Source organism: Centruroides sculpturatus, unplaced genomic scaffold (assembly GCF_000671375.1).
Source record: "Centruroides sculpturatus isolate CEXI.00-Female unplaced genomic scaffold, Cexi_2.0 scaffold276, whole genome shotgun sequence".
Taxonomy (NCBI): domain Eukaryota; kingdom Metazoa; phylum Arthropoda; class Arachnida; order Scorpiones; family Buthidae; genus Centruroides; species Centruroides sculpturatus.
The window spans coordinates 609,020-631,488 of NW_019384509.1; the positions used below are offsets into that span (position 1 = coordinate 609,020).

The 22,469-nt window shown below is 29.0% G+C and overlaps 1 protein-coding gene across 1 annotated transcript in view; it reads left to right on the forward strand.

The window, feature by feature from the left end:
* LOC111622332 (serine/threonine-protein phosphatase PP1-gamma catalytic subunit) overlaps positions 1–22,265 on the forward strand; it is a 55,901-nt gene extending 33,636 nt beyond the window's left edge. The window contains exons 3-7 of the mRNA XM_023364693.1: positions 13,247–13,477; positions 13,556–13,660; positions 15,440–15,663; positions 20,541–20,675; positions 21,694–22,265. Of these exons, the coding sequence (XP_023220461.1) occupies positions 13,247–13,477; positions 13,556–13,660; positions 15,440–15,663; positions 20,541–20,675; positions 21,694–21,801 (803 nt within the window). The 3' untranslated portion in view covers positions 21,802–22,265. The remainder of the gene's footprint in view (positions 1–13,246; positions 13,478–13,555; positions 13,661–15,439; positions 15,664–20,540; positions 20,676–21,693) is intronic.
* Positions 22,266–22,469: the final 204 nt, after the last annotated feature.

Consider the following 22,469-nt stretch of genomic DNA (forward strand, 5'->3'; position numbering starts at 1 on the left):
GAACTTATGAAAACTTATTACAAAAAAAAACTGTACTAATGTTTTAAAATTTGCTAAGAGTATGTAAAAATAGGGTTGATTTTATAATTACTATCCCACCTGACTATCCTTTGTTTGTAGTAATCCAGATAATTTGTTTTGTAATAATTTTCTTCAATTTTGTATAATTTAAAACCATTGTAATTAAATATTCATAAAATTAAAATATGATACATCACAAACTAGTAAATATCTTGTTTCTTGCATTGTTAACATTGTTGTGTTGAGAAATGTTGTTTGTACAATAAACTGATAATTTGCATTTATATATCATGAATTAGCCTTTCTGTCAAAATTGTATTAAGTACAGTACAATCTTTATAATCTAACATATATGGGACTGAAACATTGTTGATTTAATTAAGGAGATTGTGGATTATTAGAAAATAAGGTAAATTGAATTGTATAATCATTTTGAAGAAAAATACTTTTATCTGCATGATATTAGTACATTATATTAACAATATCAAAAACATAAATAGAAAGGCAAAAAAAAATGAAAGCAGAGCACTCAATTTGAGAAGCCTAATATGATGAATCTAACAATCTTTAATATTGTACCCAGCTGGAGTGTTCAAGCTCAGGTTTGATATCATACCAAGTTTAGGAGGAAGTGGAGTTTGAACTAGTGGAAACATTGAGTTGATAGCAGTATCTAATACTTGTGAGTTAGCTAGCATCGGATTACTGGACATGTTGAACTAGCAAATGGCCAGATTACTGATACAGTAGAGCGTCAATTTTCCGAAAGTCAATCATCTGAAAGAATTCCAGTCGGCAAATTTAAATTTTTGCCAGTGCTGTGGCACGTCAATCTTTGGCTATGTCTTGGGCTACTCAAATATTTTACGTTTTTGATACTAAATTAACATCTGAAGTATAATTTTTTATTATTTTTATATTTTTCAATATATTTATTTTGTTTGTACAAAACAAAAAAATAATTTTTAACGATACAATAGTCTTTGTTAGGCTTAACATCGACGAAAATTCAACGTGAAGTGACACGCAACAGAGAAAAATTTTGACATTGGATATGTTAAACTATTTTTTCATACGTAAATCAGTTATCCGGACAACCCCAGTTTTCAATTGATTCGGAAAATCGCCGCTCTACTGTATTTTACTGTATAAGTAAAACACGCTTTATCAGATACTTAAAAATACCTGGAATTTTGACAAGATCAAGATATACTATAGAATGCATCTGAATTTGAATCAAATTTTAAGATTTATTTTTATTTTTAATAAAATAATTTAACAGAATTTTATAGGGAAAATTTTTTAAGTTACAATAAGTAGAACAATGCAAAGGGCAAGAAGTATGTAATGTTTGGCAGCTCTGTTTTTTTGTTATGCATAATTCATTGTAATTCTGCATCAAATATTTCATCTTGAAGACATCCTGAAACATTAAAAACTGAATTTAAATTGCATGCATTACCACAAAATTTTATCTGAATTGATGTAATCATTAAGCAGTATAAACTAAAACATCTATTATATGCATAATGCACTGTACATTGGTGATGTCTACTTTCAATGACTGTTGATTGTTAAGAGATTGAACAATGATTATTGTTCTGTGAGTGAAAGATGCATTTCTATTTTGGGCAAAAAAAAATAGATTAAAAAAAATTCTTCTTAAAATCAAAGAAATATGGTTGTTGGAAAGTTGCATGAGGATGTGAATAACTTTGCATAGATAAATATTAAAATTTGTCTGGAGTTGAAAGACACTATTACAGAATTTGAAGCAAAATTATCAATGTCACTAATTTCTTGAATTTATTCATATTTTATAAGTAGTTTTAAGTTAAGCACTGATATTTCTTTAGAGATTTTTGGGATTATTGTTAACCATGAATGTTTTATATTTATGAAAGGTATGAAATGGGATGGTGAATGAATGGTTTTGATTTCAATTTTTCCATTTGAGTTCAAAATTTATGAAACAGTTTAGATTTTTATAAATTTTCTTTCTGTAGTGTTAAAGGAGGACTTACACAAAATGCTTATTTAGGGACAATAAACATCACATCAATGTATTTGGCATAATATTTCTATTGTATTGTAAATTAAAGGCTTAGATTTGACAAGATAACAGCTCAGTATCTGTTGTAATCATGTTTCTAAAATAATTTATAACAACAATACATTGTCCTATAAAATGAAGTGGAATGTGTTCTAATCTGATTTATTGATGTTACAAGTGATGTGCCAAAAATAACAGATTGGAATTGTTTTTAAAAGGAACACTTTGTGAACATATTATATTCAAAAGATCATTTCAGTTTTTGATGTAATTGTCCTCCATGCATGTATAAAATTATATTATTTAGTTTGAAATATTGGATTAGAATTCCTAGGAACTGAAAGCTATTTATAATTAATTAATATAATAAAATTATCCCACTTAATACTTGTGTAAAAATAATTAAATACTTTAAACTTTAGTTTTAAATAAACTTATTAATAATAAATGCATTTACAAATAATAATTAAGATATATCAAAATATATAAACTAGTCAAAACATGGATGTGGTAATTGAATATTTTCCCAAATGGGATCAAACCTGCCAGAGTATTGGCTATATTAAAATAAATTAATTGATGTATAAATGGAATAAATGCATCATGTTTAAAGGAATCTATTTTATTATTGAATGATGCAGCAGCAGCTTTTTACTCTGTAGCTCATTTTTGGTGAACTTAGTTTATTAGTAAATTACAGAGATATATTGAATTTAATATGTAATAATTATTTAATGTCAAATAATAATAATAATATTCCTGGTCTTCCCTGTAATAAAAATTTTCTTTGATTTTTAAAGAAAAAACAAAAATGTAATAATTAAAAATTAAATCAAAAGCTTTTAAAAGTATTACAATCTGTTGTTGAAAAAAATTATTTAAAAAAAATGAATTAAAGTAAGTATTTTATAATAAATGCGACATAATCAGAACCATTCTATTCTTGCATTCTTAGTTCCAATAAATATTTATAACAAAAATATTGGTTCTGACACCATGATTTATTAGATTTGTTTCAAAAAGATTTTTTAAATATAGTCTCACAATAGATTTTTATACAATTTTTAAAAAATATAATGAAAATAAATCATATATAAATTTTGTTGTCCAATAATTATATGCAAAAATGATACTTCCTGGAATCTGTTTTAAACTTCTGACTGATACTGGTATTGTATCAACCAAGTGTATAATTATAACCTTTGCTTCATGCAAAGGTTGTAATTATAACATCAGTCATTTAATTTTTTTTTAGTATATCATATTAAATATATTGTCTTATGAAATTATTTGATTCAATTTATTACTTTTATTACTTTAATCAAAAACATTTTAAAAATTTTAATAAATTGGTTTATTATTTTTCTTCGGTTTTTTTTACTTCTGAAATTAAAATTGCATCTACAATTAAAAATTTAGATTTTACAATTTGTTTTACAATGAAATAACTACTCCAGTAATTATATTAGTATAGATGCAATAGTATAAGTGGAACTATGTTGTTCAATAGTTAGTAAAAGTTGATTTAGTTTAACTCAAAATGGATACTAATTTGGTTTATAAAATTATGAAAATATTTGTATTTCTGAAATTCTTTAATTTTCTTTTAGTTGTGAATTAGATAAACTTCTAAATTTTAAGTAAGATAGAGAAAACTAACATTCTGTTAGTTACAAGTAAAAAAGGAAAATTATTTAAATTAATTGGAAAATTTTATTTTATGTTTATTATGTGTACGTACATACATACATACATATACATAAATTAATAATCTTTTTCATTAAAAGATTATTAGTTTATATTAGTATATCTTCTCTCCAACTTGGAAATGCCCATTATTATGATGATCTAAAAATGAGTTTTAGTTTGTGTGGATTGGATTTATAGTCATAAATAAAATAACTAACTACAGTAGCCAGTCAGTCATTGCATTTTTGATATAAGAACTTTATTAGGCTAAAGAGCATGACTACAAACATTTAACTAGAAAATTAATTCATATAAAAAATGAAGAAACTGGATAACAATGTAGAAGAATGAAATAACCAAAACTCCAGCATAAAATGAGAGATTATTTAATGATGAAACAAGTGTTTTCAATAACTTTTATCTATCATTATCAGGTTAAAATAAGTAGTTTGAAAAAAGAACATAGATGTATCTTTCTTTAAATTAAGATGTTAAATTCATCATCTGATGGTTGTTATTCTGTGGAGTATATAGTACTATGGTATATTTATTGCTCGACTTCAAATACAGAACTTAAAGCTTGAGGGAGGGTGTTGAAATCTTTGTAATTTATAGCTAAATTTTTCTAAAGTCTTTGAGAAGCTGGAGATAAGACTTGTAAAAAAAATGACCATAAATTACAAGGATAGTAACACCCTCCCTCAAGTTTAGATATCTCTATTTGAGGTCCAGCAATAAATATTTGTACTCAAACAACATAACATTAATCAATCAGATGACATCTCTTCCTTTTAAATTATGATGTTCGATTCACTTATGTTATTTTTTTGAACTCTACATATTTTCCCTGATGATGATGATAACCAAAAGCTCTCAATGTTTCTCATTAAAATTTTCATTTTATGCTGGAGTTTTGGTTTGGTTCTTTTAATTCATCATATAAGAGTATATGCTTATATATCTACCTAGAAATGAATTGAATTGCCTTCAAATTTTTTATTTTTAATTTATAAAAATTTGTCTACAGGTTAAAAACAGTGCAAAAAAATGTTTGTTTTAATTTATATTTTTTTTATTTTAAGTTATAAAATAATACACTTGGTGTGTATTTATACTAATAATGACTATGAGCATCATGTTCATTTGTCATACATTTTTAAAAGCAACTGTTTTTAAAACATTAGTTGAAATTAAATATAAAACATTTGTTTAATTTTACAGTATGGAAATATACTTGGTATGTTATGATGCTCTACTAATACTACTACATCAATTACTTTTGATGGTAATTGTTTTGAAAATGTTGGTGACACTAATAATAGACATTATGCTCTGCTCTTTCATGCTTTTAGAAAAATGAATTTTTAAATTGCTTACAACAGGGCTATGATATATTAAAATCAACTTTTTTCATTTAGCTGTAGTGTTGATATATTGAACTTAGATACTATGCAAATCAATGAAAACAAGACCAAAACATATTTTATATGTATTTTCTATAAATTGTCAACACATGCTTAGTATGTAATCTGGCTTTCTTTTGTTAAGTTGGTTTACTCTGACAATATCAGAGATTAGAGTTTTAAAAGTTTCTTTGTGTTCAAAATATTTTTTCCTTGGTTGTATAGTTCTCTTTGATTGCCCAAGGATTTTCATTGGGATTGATGTTGGATGAATTTCTTGGTCAATTCAATGTTAGTCTCATTTTCTTGAATTATTATTATTATTTTTTTTTTTTCTTTTCATCTTGGAAGTGTGACAGGATATTGGGTTGTACTGAAAAACAGCACTGACAATCTTATTGCCAATTCTGATATCAATTTGTGCTGCAGCTCATTGAAGTATTTTTCAGAGTTCATCATTCCCTGAACAGAGTGGATGTAATGTAATGTTATATATACTGGAAGAGATCGGACCAGAGATCTGGGTAGCATAATTGGAAACGCATCTGCACAGTAAGCAGGAGTTATGGGATTGAGTCCCACTTCAGGCAATTCTTTTCTTCCAGTAGTTTAATAAAGTGAGTTTTATCCAAAAACATCTTTATGTTACTCATTAACAGTACAGTTTTTCTACTACTATAATACAATAGTACAATTTTTACTAATTTACCAGTCAAGTTGTTTCAACATCATGTTTTTAAGAGCAGATTCTTTAGGGGGTGATGATTTCATTTTGTGCCCCAGCAGTCTATAGAAAACTGTTTGAATCATACACATGAATCCACCTTTGGCTAATTGTTTGCTCAAATCTATATGATTTTCTGAGGTCTAATCTAGATTTTTTTCAGAACAATTGCATTTTTTCTTTAGGAAGTCTTTTGTTTTTTCCCTTTTTTTAGGCTCAGTTGAATCTGAGTCGTGAGTTAATATTCTGATAGTCACTATTTTGATTTGTTTTCCTGCAGTAAGATCCCTTTTCAATACTCACTAGGCCAAGGCTTTGAAAAGAGAATTAAATTTTAATAAACACTTAAAACATAAAATAACAACAATTTATGATAAATCATAGCAAACTACAATGAAAGCGATGAGATTGTTGCTAACATTAATAAGTTGTTTTTCAATATTTGGTTGTTACACTACTAAACAGTGTTTCCAATCTACTTCATAATTAAAACAAGAAAAATCACAAAAAAACATGATCTTGTTTCATAGTGTTTTTTGATTTCATTCTTTAAAACATTCAAAATTTATTTCTCATCTCAGGCAGTTATAATCTATTTTGAAATTTTTAATCTAATAATATAATTTTGTTGATAAACAGATAAGTTCTGATTATTTGTAACCATTCCTTTGTTACAAAATATGATCAAGAAATGAATATGAAATTTTAAAATTTTCGCTGGATGATAATATTGTTAATATATAAAAAGACAGTCATTTTCCAAAAATATTTTGGAGCGATCACCATTTATTTCTTTAAAATGTTCCATAACAAACTTGAGGCGACCCGACCTTTCCTTTTAGGCTACATGGCCACCTATATAGTTACTTAAAACACAGAAATAATCCAATAAAAAATATATACAATTTGTAAAAATGTAGAAAAATTGGAATTGGTGACCTTACGACATCTTAGGCTTGCATCCTTCTCCATTCGGGAGTTTCTGGTCATTATATCTACTTAAAAGTTGCGCTGGTAAATGTAGATTATCCTTCTCCCTCTGGCGGCGAATTATCACAGAAATTTTTTAGTTTTAAAATTTTTTCGCTGAATGATAATATTGTTAATATATAAAAAAACTCCCGAATGGAGAAGGATGCAAGCCTAAGATGTCGTAAGGTCACCAATTCCAATTTTTCTACATTTTTACAAATTGTATATATTTTTTATTGGATTATTTCTGTGTTTTAAGTAACTAAATAGGTGGCCATGTAGCCTAAAAGGAAAGGTCGGGTCGCCTCAAGTTTGTTATGGAACATTTTAAAGAAATAAATGGTAATCGCTCCAGAATATGAAATTGTTAAAATTGTATATTTCTTTAAAAGTTTAATAGAAATATCTTTTTATTTAACACTGAACAAACTGGGCTTTAGAAATTAGAAGTATCATTAGAATGGCTTGTGTAGAAAAGGTGATAAGCTGTTCATTTGACGGAGCTTTTTTTATCTTACAGGGAGAAAAAATAAAATATAGCTAGTGAAAGAACATTGATGTATTCAAATCAACCCAAATTTCTAATTATTCAAACAACTAGTCAGATTAGATTTGGACTGTCATGAGGCTTAATTACTTTCTTATAATAATTTAGATGTACTCTTGTCTTTAGTTGTTTTTAAATAAGAAAATTCTCATTATAAAAATAAAAAGTCATTATATCTCCTTGCAAATAGTTTTTTATTCTATATATTTGGCATGTTTCTTTTTGTAATCATTGCAGCTTTTCTGTAGATGCAACTTGTGATTCTGTTCCTGTATGGTGTTTCTCTACAAGTACAGTACATTTTGGTTGGAGGAGCAATCGTAAAGATATAGTTTATAGTCTTAGAACTATCATCAGATTTTCTAATAAGCTTCTTGCAAAGTTGTTTAGATATATTCTGCCTGACTTATACTGACTTTTTTCTATATACTATTAACTAGCTGATTATCTATGATTGCTATACTGTTTTTATTATGAAATAACTTGATGTTTGATCAAGATTATCATCTATAATTTTGTTATAAATGATTTTTTTTTCTAATCTCATTTGAATTTGTACTGTACTTCTGAGTGGGAATACTCATATCAGACTTGGATATCTACACTGATATAAAATGAGTAATGTAGTAGGCTTTTCTGTAGATAATGAAAAGCAGGGTTCCTTCCATACAATAATTTAATTTAAATTTTCTTAATGCTGGTAATTCTTTACTGTTTGGCAAATCATGCTATTATATTGCAAATTAGTTATGTAAGTCATTGAAAGATCAAGGGATATAAACAATTGTTAAATGTGACTTGTGATTTCTTTTGTTCAGTAAGTATTACATAAACTTCAGGACTATGTCAGTAATGTCTACTAATATTTGAATGGTCATTTCTTTTTATCATCCTTTTTTAAAGAAGAGAAGCTGCTCATTTAATAATGTTTTTCAGTATCTGTTACTACCAAAAATTTCAAACTTGTTTGTTTGTAATGCACTGAATAGCACAATGCAACAATTGCTTATAGATCATGATTATGCTTCAAGAAGGAATACCTTCTCACAATTTTCAATGAGGTTCTGCAATGATGATATCTAAACAAAACTTGTTCTACTTGAGATTCTGCTTTATTTTTTTAACTTTATATTGAATGTTTTATTTTACTCATCAATTAAGTATATTACTGTAAATCATTGAAAAACATGTATGAAATCCTAAGACATTGTCAGAATGAGAGATATAACTGCATAAACTATAGTCATTATTTTTCTCTTCTCACAACAGTTATATAACTGAATTAATCAATGCACTTTTAACAGTGGGTAAAGTTAAGTAATGCTAATATTTTTGACCTAATTAATGGCTCATCTTCAGGCATGGACAGTTAAAAGTGGAATGCTAGTATTGGAAGGAAGATAGGAGACCCCCAATAAACAATAAGGGAAATGGACTGCAATGATAGTGGTTGATGTGAAAGATTAAATAGATATTGCCAGGCAAATGAAAAAGTTCTTTGTGTGTGTTTCTAAGGAAGTGGTTATAAATTTCACACTTGTCTATAATGGGAAAGGTAAGAGATGGTTTTGATGATTTTGGCCATGTGCCAATTTACTTTGTACTGGGAAGTTGCGCAAAGAAAGATAAAACTATAGCAGATCCTTTTCTTATAATAATATCACTATGTTCAATGAACCTCTGATGGAGGAGTTTTGATATATCCAACATATGCTGTGTTGATGCCATTATCTTCATTTATAGCTGAGATGATGTGCAGTACATTCCACTTCTTCATTTATCATGATAGGAGATGATATAAAGTTGGCTTGTGTCAGTAGATTATGTTTATTATTAGTTTTAGTGAGGGCCTTGAAAGGTAGATTGAAGTGTTCTGGAGTATGCGAATGTGGAGGAGGAGATGTAATTGCATTTTGATGTATTTTGTTCAGTATTCACAAAGTTCTCAATGAGGCAGAGGATGTTACGCAATCAGAGTCCATTTTATATGGTAGACTGATGATCCTATTTAGCTCTCTGATATGTGAGTTAAGAGTAGTGAATATAGGCACACTTGATCAATGCATGGAATGTTTAATTTTGAAGGTAAAGTGAGTTGAAGGAGCAAGTAGAGATAGGAAGGTTGGCTTTTGTATAGATTTATTCATTTGAATGAAAGATTAACCCAGAAAGTTAACATTGTCTGTGTTTACATAGTCCACTTGTTACACCATAGGGAATATTATTCATTAGCTGAAGGAAAGCATCTGTCAGGTTTATACTTCCAAATGATTAAGACATTATCCACATATCATAATAAATGCTTTTATGAGGGTTAGGAGAACTGTTAGGTGGGTTAGGCAGTTATGGCCATCTTATATCTTGAAACCAAGAAGTTGTGTATCATCACTTTACTCCAGTGGTTCCCAATTAGTTTTTCCTGCGTACCACTTCAAGAAAGAGCTCAAACTCGCGTACCCCTTATAGTGGAAATTCATATTAATCCATACTAATATTATAAATTCGAAGGTAATTCTGTCACCTTTTTACGCCTAAACCGCTGAACAGGTTTTAATAAAATTTGGCACAGAGATAGCTTACATGTTGGAGATGGACATAGGCTACATTTTACTGCAAGAAAATATCTTACTCCCACGAGAAAACTCGATATAATGCGGGCGAAGCTGTGGGTAGACAGCTAGTGATAAATAGAATAAGTTTTTTTTTACATTTATTATCTTTAAAATACAATTCTAATAATAATGAAAATAACATAAGTTTATTTAATTTTAATGTGACAAATGTGCACAATTTTCTTTGCACAAGTTTATAAAATCTGGTTGCTTTTTGATCAGCTTCAGTCTCGAGTCATCTTTGAGTTGAAGTCGGTGACAACGTTTAGTTTTCGTGTTTGTCATGGCCGAAAATCCGCTCTCGCAGAGGTATGTTGTGCAAAATGGTAGTAAATATTTTATTGCCGCTTCGCTGACACGATGATAATGATAATTGTACAATTAACACAAATTGTGTTAACTGTACACTTTTTGTTTCTTGCGTAAGAATTTCATTTAGGTATTGTCACAAATGCATTTTTTTGATGAAATTTCGAGAATATTTTTAGTTATTAATAAATGAATTTGTGCATTCGACATCATGTTGTAAATTGCCAAATTTTTTATGGTCCCCCATTATTTTTTTGATTGCTTCATCTCATGCGTTTAAATTTTAAATCGACCGATTTTAGATTGCCGCGCGTACCCCTTCACGCAATTTTGCGTACCTCAGGGGTACGCGAAATTGCGTGAAGGGAATTGGGAACCACTGCTTTACTCTAACTATTCTGTGCATAAAAAGTAGTTTCTATTTTTGGTATTTATCATATTTACTTACATATAGGACAAGATGTGACTGTAAAGATCAAAATAAGGAAAATTAGATTTATTAATTTAATACAATTCTAATTTTATTTTGTTTAATCACAAGTAAAATATCAAATGAATGTAAATGCACACATTATCCCACAAAAATTACTGGCATTTTAAACTTTACAGAAAAATCTTGTAAAATCAACAAAATTTGTTCATGTAAAGCTGGACAATCGGGGAACCTTTTTTTGCCAATTCTTAACAGTTGAATCCACTCTGTCAATTACACTTATGAGTTTCTCCGAATTCTGATTTCTGAATAATCATCTGTTTTTACGTGGGAATGGATTAAAACTTATATTGTGCTCCTGTGTGATTTTGGAATTTCAATCTGGAATTCAATTCAAAAGCTTTGCTATTTCTATTGTTGTTCATCTTTATTCCTGGCAAAATACAAGATGGTAAGCATCCGATAAAAAATGCAAATACACTGTTCACAAAAATTATTTGCAAAAATGCAAAGAATCTTTCACTCGTGCATATAGGACAACCTAGGAATTTGAAGCTGTGATAAATTAATAAAAACCTCGTCTTATATGCAAATAAATACGGTATTTCAGGTATAAACAAATTATCAACAAAACATAAACAAGTTATAAACAAACTCAAATTAAATGTAATTTTAAAATTCAAGTATATTTTTCAATTATCAGCATTTTATAACAAAGTTCCTCAAAAATTGAAATGATAGCATTTCCTTAGTTATGGTAAGGGGTATGGCATTGTTTCCTAAGCAAGTAATGATAGACTTCCATTAATAAAAATACAAATATTCCAAAAACAGGTGATGATATCATTTATTGATAAATCTCAGTTAAAATATTATAAAAAATGAACAAGGGAAGTCAATAACTGGAATGCATCATTAAATCATAAATACATTCATGTGCAAAATGTTTTTGGTTTCAAGATAGCATGAGGCAGCTATAGTTTCCTAAAGATGAGGTTACAAAGTGAATATGATATAGGCTTTTTATAGAATGCCTTTGTTCTGTTAGCTTTCACTGTTGAAGGAGAAAAGGGATAAGTGATAATCTAGAACTTGCAAGCTTAATATATCTGAAAGATATTAATAGGATTTGGAATATGGGATAGCAGAAAGTCTCCAATGGCACAGAAGCAAGACTCAAGTTTAATAGAGTGGTATAGGCTTATGACATATAGTTACCACTTCATCTTTTATTAGTGTTATGTTCCTGAGATCAACAATACTTTGGGTAGTTGAATTCTGAAGGTAAGGGGGAAAGACTTTGAAGATGTTTCTCCAGTGGATATGTGAGTGAGAGGCATTTCTCTCAACCACATTATAACCTCTTTCTTTATTGATTTTTGTCAATGAGAACAGCCTTGGAGCCAAAATATTTATTTAGTTCAGGAAGGGCAATACTTAGTGCATTTTCATCTAACATCCTAACAGAGTTGGCAGTGGATGTAAGGTAGTGGTATTGCCAATTTACCTCCCTGCATTCGGTTTTCTGCATTTACTTCATTCTTATGTGAGTTTAATCCTTCTTAGTATGTATATTTTTCATCAGGACAAAATGCTTCATTTTATTGGCTGTAGTAATGCCATATTTGTGTCTTTCAAGCCAATTTTTCGTTGCTGTAGTGGCATTAGCCATGTGTAGTTGTGTGAAATAGTTGTAATAGATGTTTTCCACCTGTAATAATCAGCTAAAGATGATCAAAATTTTTAGTTTACTTTCTATGTCTGGGATAATATGAAGGAAGTTTATTTCTCTATATCTTAAAGATCCATTTGACCTTATGGTTTATTTGTACTTGAGCCTGATGATGACACTATCTGCTGGAGAAATTATTCTAGAGTTTACTGTTACTGACAGATTTGGATCGGTGACGTGGAGTTGGTTTTCAAGGTCAATGAGTGAAGATAGGATGGTGATCCTGTTTCCAGTGGCTCTGGTGGCTCTTCAAGGCAGCACTGTTGGATCTTGCTGGAGAGGTGTTTACCCTCATCTGGAAGATGAAGTCAAAAGAGTGACATAGGTAGAATGTTGGTAGGTAGAACAGTTACACAAATTGATTTCACATATGTTCAATTGATGCAACTGGTCCTTGGAGGTAGATATGTATTTCATACTTTTTTTCATTATTCCAAGTCAACATTAATACTGAACGTTGTTAATAATGTTGTGTAATTATAAAAAGTATTAAAAATATTTAAGAATGAGTTTTAGGAGTGTCTCAAAAATATTGCATTAGTTAATATATCTAGACTTTCTAGTATAACTTTTAAAATCAGAACCTTCTCTTATTGAAGGGGGTAAATTTATTGATAAATCAATAAATTTTATATAAAAAATAATTAATGGTTTTAACAATAACTAATTATCTGCTAGATTTTGATAAATCAAATAATTAGTTTTGCCATTAAATAAATTACATATAACTAAGATTATTTTGTTTTTCCAGGTGATATTCATGGCCAGTATTATGATTTACTTAGGTTATTTGAATATGGCCAGTTTCCTCCAGAAAGCAATTATCTGTTCTTAGGAGACTATGTAGATAGAGGGAAACAGTCCTTAGAAACTATTTGCCTTTTGTTGGCATATAAAATAAAATATCCTGAGAATTTTTTTCTTTTGAGAGGAAATCATGAATGTGCAAGTATTAACAGAATTTATGGATTTTATGATGAATGTAAGTTAAAATTCCTTTGAATAATTGCTTTATTGCATTAAATTACAGTAATATTTTCATAAATTTATTTTTTTAAAGGTAAGAGAAGATACAACATTAAACTATGGAAAACATTTACAGACTGCTTTAATTGCTTGCCAGTTGCAGCAATAGTTGATGAAAAAATATTTTGCTGTCATGGAGGTATGAGAGTGGTTTATTATACATTTACTCTATTAATTAATTTTAAAATTATAAAGCAGTGTTTTTTGTTGTATTACATGGTCATTACACATTATTATTGAAATAATCAAAGATAATTATCTTTCATTACAACAATAAATTTATCAATTTGATTCATTTATTGGATTAAATACACCCTAATCTGTTTTAGAAGGAAACATTCTGGAAAAATTCTGTATAAAAAAGATACTGTCAGTATGAAAAAATGAAGGTTTATTCCAAACTTTAATATAACAGAATGTGTTTAAACAAAATATTTCAATTTTAGTTAACAAATCGGAGGAAGGATCATTTTAACTTAAAATTTATTTTTTTACTCCACTTTTTCAATTAAACCAAAATATCACTACTTCTTAACATCATATGGCATACAAAAACTATTTTGTATTGAAAGAAATTGGAAGAAACATTACCATACAAATTGTCAAATTAAATTGCTTGACTGCTTCAGTTATGGGATAAAGTCTGAATGAAAGATTGATTGTTGCTACACATTTAGTCTGTTTTTTTACTCAGGTAAATTTTAAGATTAAATATCTGTAATAGCCTTATATGCAAATTTAAGAATTTGTTTTGAAAAGAGCAATTTTCTAGGAAAAATGGCAAATTTATTGAAACATTAAAAAAATATAATTTCTAAAAATAAAAGATTATCTTTAGAAAGATAAACGAGTAAATTACGGAGAGTTTTTTGAGAAATTTGAAAGTAATAAAAGAAATAGAGTTGGCAGAAGTAAAGTATCTTTGTTAATTATTTGTCTGCTAATACAAATTACTCGAAATCGGTTTAAGAAAGAGTTTTTAATTTACTCGTTTATCTTATATAAAGATAATCTTTTATTTTTAGAAATTTCACCGATCCCATTGTTTTATATTTTTTATTGATCAACAATTATTGAAACATGTTAGATCAAACTAAATAATGTAAAATGAAAACTGAATTTTGTTTTACAGACTATGTTAAATCAAAACTGTGTAAAAAAAATATTCATGTGAAAAGAGAATTTGGTGTATATTAATTACTTTTTCTTGTAATCAAACTACTTTATAATAGTTCTTATCACCTATGTACCAGGTGATCATAAAGTATCTTTTTAACACTTCAGGAGGGATATCTAAATCACATTGAATTGCCTGATGATTACAATATATCGGGTCTTTATCATATAACGATGCTCATTTTTCATTGAATACACTATAATAATTATTATTTTTAATACTTGATGCATTATGATTCCATCTCAAATATTTCATTTTTCTATTTGTTTTTTGTAATTATGCAAAACAATGTATAAGACAGTGTCTTCTAATCGTATTTTCATCTGTGACTTTGGTGCTGTGGGTTAGTTTTTATTTTCATTTTAAACAATTTTCTGCAATATGCTGATATAGGCTATACATTACTGTGGGTTATAAGCAGAAAGTAATATTTTACAAGGCACAAGTAAACAGTGTAGTGAATAGCTATAATTTATTTAGAGTATATGTCTAATCTGATGATATAAGTTTTTTTTGTACTTATGTAGTACATTACTATTTTGATCCAATTTATAAATCACAATACAGAGATGTAATATTTAATAGATTAAATAATTTAGTTCTCTACTTGTTTTTACTTGTTATTTTTATTCACGGCAAATTTATTTTACAATATGAATACATGCATGCATAAATACATATGCTTTGTGTGTGCATTTTAAAAGAATATATATGAAAGTTAAACTGATGCTTTATTAACAGGATTAAGTCCCGACTTGCAATCAATGGAACAAATACGTCGTATCATGCGCCCAACTGATGTACCAGATCAAGGATTGCTGTGTGATTTGCTATGGTCAGATCCTGATAAAGATGTGATGGGTTGGGGTGAAAATGATAGAGGTGTTTCTTATACATTTGGTGCAGATGTTGTTGCAAAATTTCTGCATAAACATGATTTGGATCTCATATGTAGAGCACATCAGGTAAGAGTTAAAATTTTTAAGATTCTAAATTATCCAAGTTGAATCTTCTAGTCCATTTTTTTTTTTTTTTATAGAATTTAAATGAAATGTAAACATTTGCTTGCTATTTCATTTGAATTTATCTTTAATTAATCAGAATTGTAAAGTAATTTTAAAATTAATTCAGGTTAGCTATTTAAAAATTAATTATACTAATATATTTAAAATAATAATCTGAATTTATGAATTTCTTTAAATTTCTCTTCAAATGTATAAATTCTTTTATTCTTGTCTGTTTGCCTCTTGCTATTCTGTAACTAATTAATATGTAATTATATTTAACAAGAGGTGGCAGCTTGGTGGCCTGTCTCCTACCAAAGTACTTAGTAATTACTTAGCCTTAATAGCCCAATAAAGGAATATGGCTGTTCATTTGATATTTGAAATACTTTTCTGATTTATGTCTAACTTTGTGGATATACCCCATAGTTGAGTGGGATGGAGAGAAGAGGCATGTTCTTTGAGAAACATGATTAGCTCTAAGGTAAGTATGATGTATACCTTCAGAATCTGCACAGTGTACCATGGATATGTTAGATGAGGTAGCTAGTTTAGCAGGATGGACTCTGTCAATGTTTAAGTATGGCCAAATGTAAACTTAAGAGTATAGCTAGGTACCTTGTCTGGAAAGACCATAAATCTAAAGCAATTACAAACTATATGGAGTTTAAATTAATGTTGATTTTGTTTTGAAAAAGAATCATACTCGTAGAAATTTCCCACACATGAAGAAATAAGGAAAGATATCCAAACGTATACTCCCAGGTTATAAACACTAGCTCAAGACACTACCATAGAACAGATTAGAACAAATGAACAAGAGTGCAAAATTATTCAATGCCATTAAAAGAGAGATGATTAGATGAATGATGGTGCATTTAGTTTTTATAAGTCTTAAATTTAAGAATAAAGCAATTGATGTCTCAACCCTAGCATGTTCAGTGAAGCTTTAACAATAGCTATATACAGGAATCTAGTGAACAATTAACTACAAGGAGTCATGATAGGAAACAGAAGCATCTGTACACTAAGAAAGCTTTTCAAGTGGCAGTTACCAAAGCAATACAACAAACAACAACTCACTGAGGAAGTTAGTAGATATTATTATTATATATTGTTTGATTGTGACAGTAAACTAAATTTGTTCTTCTAATTAGCATTATTTTTAATATAAATTTATATTCATATTAAAAATGCATTTATTTTAATGTTGTTAGGAGCTTTTGTGTAGAAAAATATTTCTGCATGTTTGCTGTATAAAAAAATTATCAAATACAAATAAATAATATGTTAAAAGTATTAATTCGTGATTCTAAACATCTGGTAAAGGCAAAAAGTAAAGGTCTTACATTTTACATATGCTAAAAATGTTTGTGATAGAAGAAATGTATTAACATACTTTTTTTCCACTTTTGATTCATAGCCTAATTTAACACATTTAAAATGTAAAAAAGTCTTACAATTGATAAGACATCATTGATTACATCAAAAGAAATTTGCTAGTTGTCAGCAAGACCAAATGTAACAGTTTGTCCAAAAAGTGTAGATAATTTAGTTTTTGTGAAAAATTCCATTTAAATAATGTAAATATTTTGAATACATCAATTAGTAATTCTTATTAATTAGAATAACTTTGTTTCAATTTTTTTAAAATAAATTTTTGTTTAATGTATGAGAACCAAGGGGTATGACTACGTTGTATCTCTGTGAATCGGCTTTCAAGTCAGAGGGACTTGCCCACTTGTCAGAGATGGCTTAAATTTGTAGTTTATCCCAAGGGAATGGGACTAAATTTTTTCGGGTCTGGGCGAGTGTCAGAGGGAGGAGTGCTATCGGTAAGGTGACAGGCAATATACAAGTAAAAGAGGACACCAATTTAACAAAGAAACAACAATTTATTAGCTATCTATATAGATGGTACAATAACTATTATCGAGGGAAAATTCTGAGTCCCTAAACGCGAAGGGCCGAGAGAGAGTTCACAAAAATTAGTTCCATACCTCTTGATGGGTTTGGATATCCTAGAGCAGTGTTTTTCAACCTGTGGGTCGCGACCCCCAAGGGGGTCCCAAAGCCTTACACGGGGGGTTGCGGGTGAAAGAAAAAGACAAGTGTTTGTAGGTCCTACACTACAATAAAAAAATCTAGAATTTCAGTGAGAAGGCTGTGCCTGTTTATTTTACAGTACAATTGGTTTTTCGATCGATATTTAAAGAAAGAAAATTAAATACGTAGTTTTTAGAATCACTGATATAGTTTTAATATGGCCCTGGGGGGTCGCCAGAATTTTTTAACTTGTAAAGGGGTCGCTTATTCAAGAAGGTTGAAAAACACTGTCCTAGAGAATCAAACGTAGAGCACAATTGTAGGGCACAAGTTATAGTTAAATCCTCAGAAGCGACACACTCTGAGGGGGGAGAGAAGTGGCTTTTATCATTTTGCAGTGGGAAAACTGTCATGTGACTAATTAGTTGTGAGGTAAAAGGTGTGCGGGGAGGTCAAAGTTGTCCTTGGAACCCAAATAAGATGACGAAATCGTATGTTAACTCAACTTTTAAGTTTGTAGTGTGGGAATGATTGTTGAGATGGGTGAATGTTTACCTTGGAAAAAGGGGAGGTTAAAATTTCTCCCTCTTTCAAGTTGTTTTTCACTCTAGTTTCTTAGAGGAATTTAATTGGGGGTTTTTAGGTAAAAACGGGACATTGATCGGGAAAAAATCGGTAAAAATTCTGGATTTCACAAATGTATCCAAAAAGTTTAGATAATTTTACAAAGCAATATGTACTAAAAATAATACATTTTATGTTTAACATTTAATAAACTGAAATTGAAAATCATAACATCTTACAAAATTTGATATTTTTTATGTCCAACAGTCCTCGTAGGATTAAGAAGTATATAAAAACACTGAATATGTACTTGTACTTGAATTGCCACCTATAGTTGTTTTTTTATGAGAAGACATACAAATTCTGTAGCACTGAAGAGAGGTTGAGAGTTCATGTCAGCCCAAAATGCATATGTGAAAGGGAAAATTGAGTAATAAATTGTACGTTGTTAAATCATTGGATATTTGTTTGCTGTATGAAATATTATACCTAATAATAACAGGATTAGAGTTTAAATGGATCAGTGTATATTAAAGGTTTGCAGCCTTTCATGTATTGCCAAGTCAAACAGCTAAAGAAAAGCAAGACTCCATGTTGAAACTAAAAAATACTTTTGATGAGAAAATAGACATGCTAAAAAAGCTGTATCACTTCAGTTCATTTTATGTATTTTTGGTGAATTAATACTAGTGATGTAACAAATATTCGATTACTATTCGGACGAATACCAAATACCTAAAAACAGGAGTAATAAATAACAAAAACACAGTAAATTAATCATTTTGGTATTTAAATTTAATGTTGTTGGGTGAGTGTTGTTTGTTTATATTTATTTATAACTTGTAACATGCACAAAATAAAAAAGAAAATAATATTAGTCACATTTATTCACAATTTATAATTACAAAGATCAGCACACGTACATCGTTGGAGAATCCTCACACATCTGAGGGTCTTATCCTGCCTATCCTTCTTTTTAAGCGCTCATCTTTGCTCTTCTCTTTCTCTTTCCTCTATCGCTCTATTCCATGTATGCCTATGCATACATCATAATACTCACGATACTTTCGATTCGTCACTTTTCTGTCGTAGAGTTCCCATTTTACAATTACATGATTCAGCCTGGTGATAACGGAGAAAAGAGACAGATAGGACGTCGGTATAAGTCACAGTTATGATTTCACAGATTCGAGACAGCTTGGTAGCCTGAACAGCCCCAGGCTTTCACCCGTGCATGCTAAGTGACTTTCATTACAAGCATTTAGCTTTCCAAAGTCTATGACGACAATTGTTTGGCATTTACAGCCATGAATTTCATGCCAATAAGCTGCCTCAACTTGTTCGATTATGTCATCGACTCAATTTCATATTTATTTTCACATTTTCACTCCGCGGTCCTTCTCTGTTCTTTTTCTGTTATTTACACGTATAGGTCATTTCATTGTTATCCACATTTGATATCATCATTTATCACATACTTCCATGACACTCTTGTCTGTCCGCTACAACTTCCAAGAATTAACACAATTGGCAAAGTGTAGTGACAGTGGGCCAATAAAGAGCAGGATCCTTGCCATAATGCGGTTTGCACGCCAATTTTTGTACCTGTGTTAATCAAGCCAAATAGTTTGGCCGAATATACTATTCGTTGCAACACTAATTAATACAGATCAGTTTGATATCAAAACCATTGAAAAATATTAATCTTTTCATTGATGGAAGCAATGATTACAATGTAGTAATGTTATAAAAGAAAAGTGAGTGAATTTATTTTACTTTCATGTATAGATTTTTGACTAATGGCATGTAGCTGCTGTTTAAAATGGTCCTTAAATCAAATTTTTAAAAAGTGTACGAACAATCTACTATAGTGAATTAACAGTTTTTTTTTACTTTTTTAACTTTTAAATTGCTAGGACATCTTATCATAAAAAGAGAGAATAGTGGCAGCTAATGTTGTTTTACTCTCCTCCTGTATTTTTGAAGTCATTCATTTGATAATGAGCTAAGTTTCATAACAAATAGTTTTGATATATCAAATAAATCTAGCATCTAAAGAGTCACAGATATACACCACTACAGTATGTCCTTAACTAACAGCCAAACTCATGTTTTGAAGAGGGAATTTCATATAAGTGGGTATATGTTGAAGAGTTATGGAAAATTATTATTTTCTTTATGTTTAATTAAAAAACAAAATATTTTCTAAACAATTGTCTAATATTTAGGTTGTTGAAGATGGATATGAATTTTTTGCCAAACGACAGTTAGTAACTCTATTTTCTGCACCAAATTATTGTGGAGAATTTGATAATGCTGGTGCCATGATGAGTGTTGATGAAACTCTCATGTGTTCTTTCCAAGTAAGTAAAATTATTAAGCAACAATTAAGAAGTAAAATAATTTTCAATATTTAATTTTTATTCTCTTTAAAAATTTCTAGTATTTAAATTATAAATATAGTAATTTTTTCATAGAATGAGTTATGACATTTTATAAATTTTAACTTGCAGTTTTTAGACTGCAAGTTAAAATTTATATTGAGATATTGGACATATTACTGATGTTATAGACATTCATTATTATACAACAATTTAATATTTTGTGTTATCTTGACTAAGATCATATTTTTATTATCAAATATGCATTCTAATATAATATTTTACACAATTAAAACTTCAGGAAATAAAAGTATTGTTAAGTTATCCTCATAATTATTTTTTACTTCTTTAAAAAGAATTCAAATGCTGGTACTTTTGGCCTATTAAGGCCCTTATACAATACACCCCAAATCTGAATGAAAGAATTTAATATTCTTGATTATTTTTATTAGTTTAGCTAAACAAGAATAAATCATCTTTCTTTTGCAGCTTGATTTTATCTTCACTAGAATTAAATATAATAGATATTTAATACAGTGTTCTGATAAACATCAGAAAATTTACAAACAATTAATATTAAATATTGCTGTATGAGATCTGATATTTAATACTTAGGAGTATGAGATTAAAAATAGCTTAAGCTTTTTGGAATAAAAAACATGGCTGTTTTATTGGTTGACAACTTTGTCTCACTGTTTGCATATTTCAGAAATTGACAAACATTGCTCTGATACAGTTTTTCATGGTCTTTTTATTAAAAACAAAAAAATCTATCCTATTGAAAATGAGATCAAGAAAGGTAAATTTTAAGACAAAAGTTTAATGAGAGGAGCTATTCATGAATTCTTTTATCGCAACTATCATTTATGTAAATTTACAATATAAATTTCATAAATTGTTATCTAGCCCTGGTTAAAGTAGATATTAAAAACATCAGAATCTAAATTTAACATTTGATATGTCAATTAGACAAAATATAATTGAAATGTTCTTTTCACAGATATTGAAACCAGCTGACAAAAAGAAATTTCCTTATGGAGGAATGAATACGGGACGTCCAATAACTCCTCCGAGAGGCCAAGTAACCAAGAAAAACAGTAAAAAGTAGTTTCCGGTGTGATTTTGCTGCCATCCTAATGAATTTGTGGACAATGTTCACAGATCGATTGTTTAAATGCACAAACGAATACGGTGAGAAATGATCCGTAATTCGACGACCTAAAAGATAAGGACGGAGAATCTTAAAACCCTGATAATACAAACTGTTGAATAGTACATGTATATATAATGTGCTTAGTTTTTCTGAAATGTTGTACAGTGTTTTGACACAGAGTCTATCTTAATAATGAATAGAAACAAGTTGGTATTTCATAGTTTGGGAAGTACTGTTTTTTTTATGTAGGTTAGATATCCTATTCTGTAATATAAATCTATAATTATGCAATATGTTTATAACTTTTGCAAGTTTACCCCCAGTTTTGTAAGTTTTATCCAGACGGTGCAACATTAGCAGTATTCACATTAGTTTGTAATTTTCAAAGCATGACATTAAAATATATATGCATTTTGAATCATTGAGTGTGTGGACACGAGTGTAATGATCCATTTCTACAAATAATCGAGATATATTTGTCTTCCCATTCAGTGTTAGATCTTGAGAGTATGATACCCATGGAGTCAATAATGAAATAAACTAAGATTACTTTTGAGAATCTAGTTCTCAAATATTGAAAGATTAGTTTGTTTTAGCACTCCTTGGACCTTTCTCCTGTTATG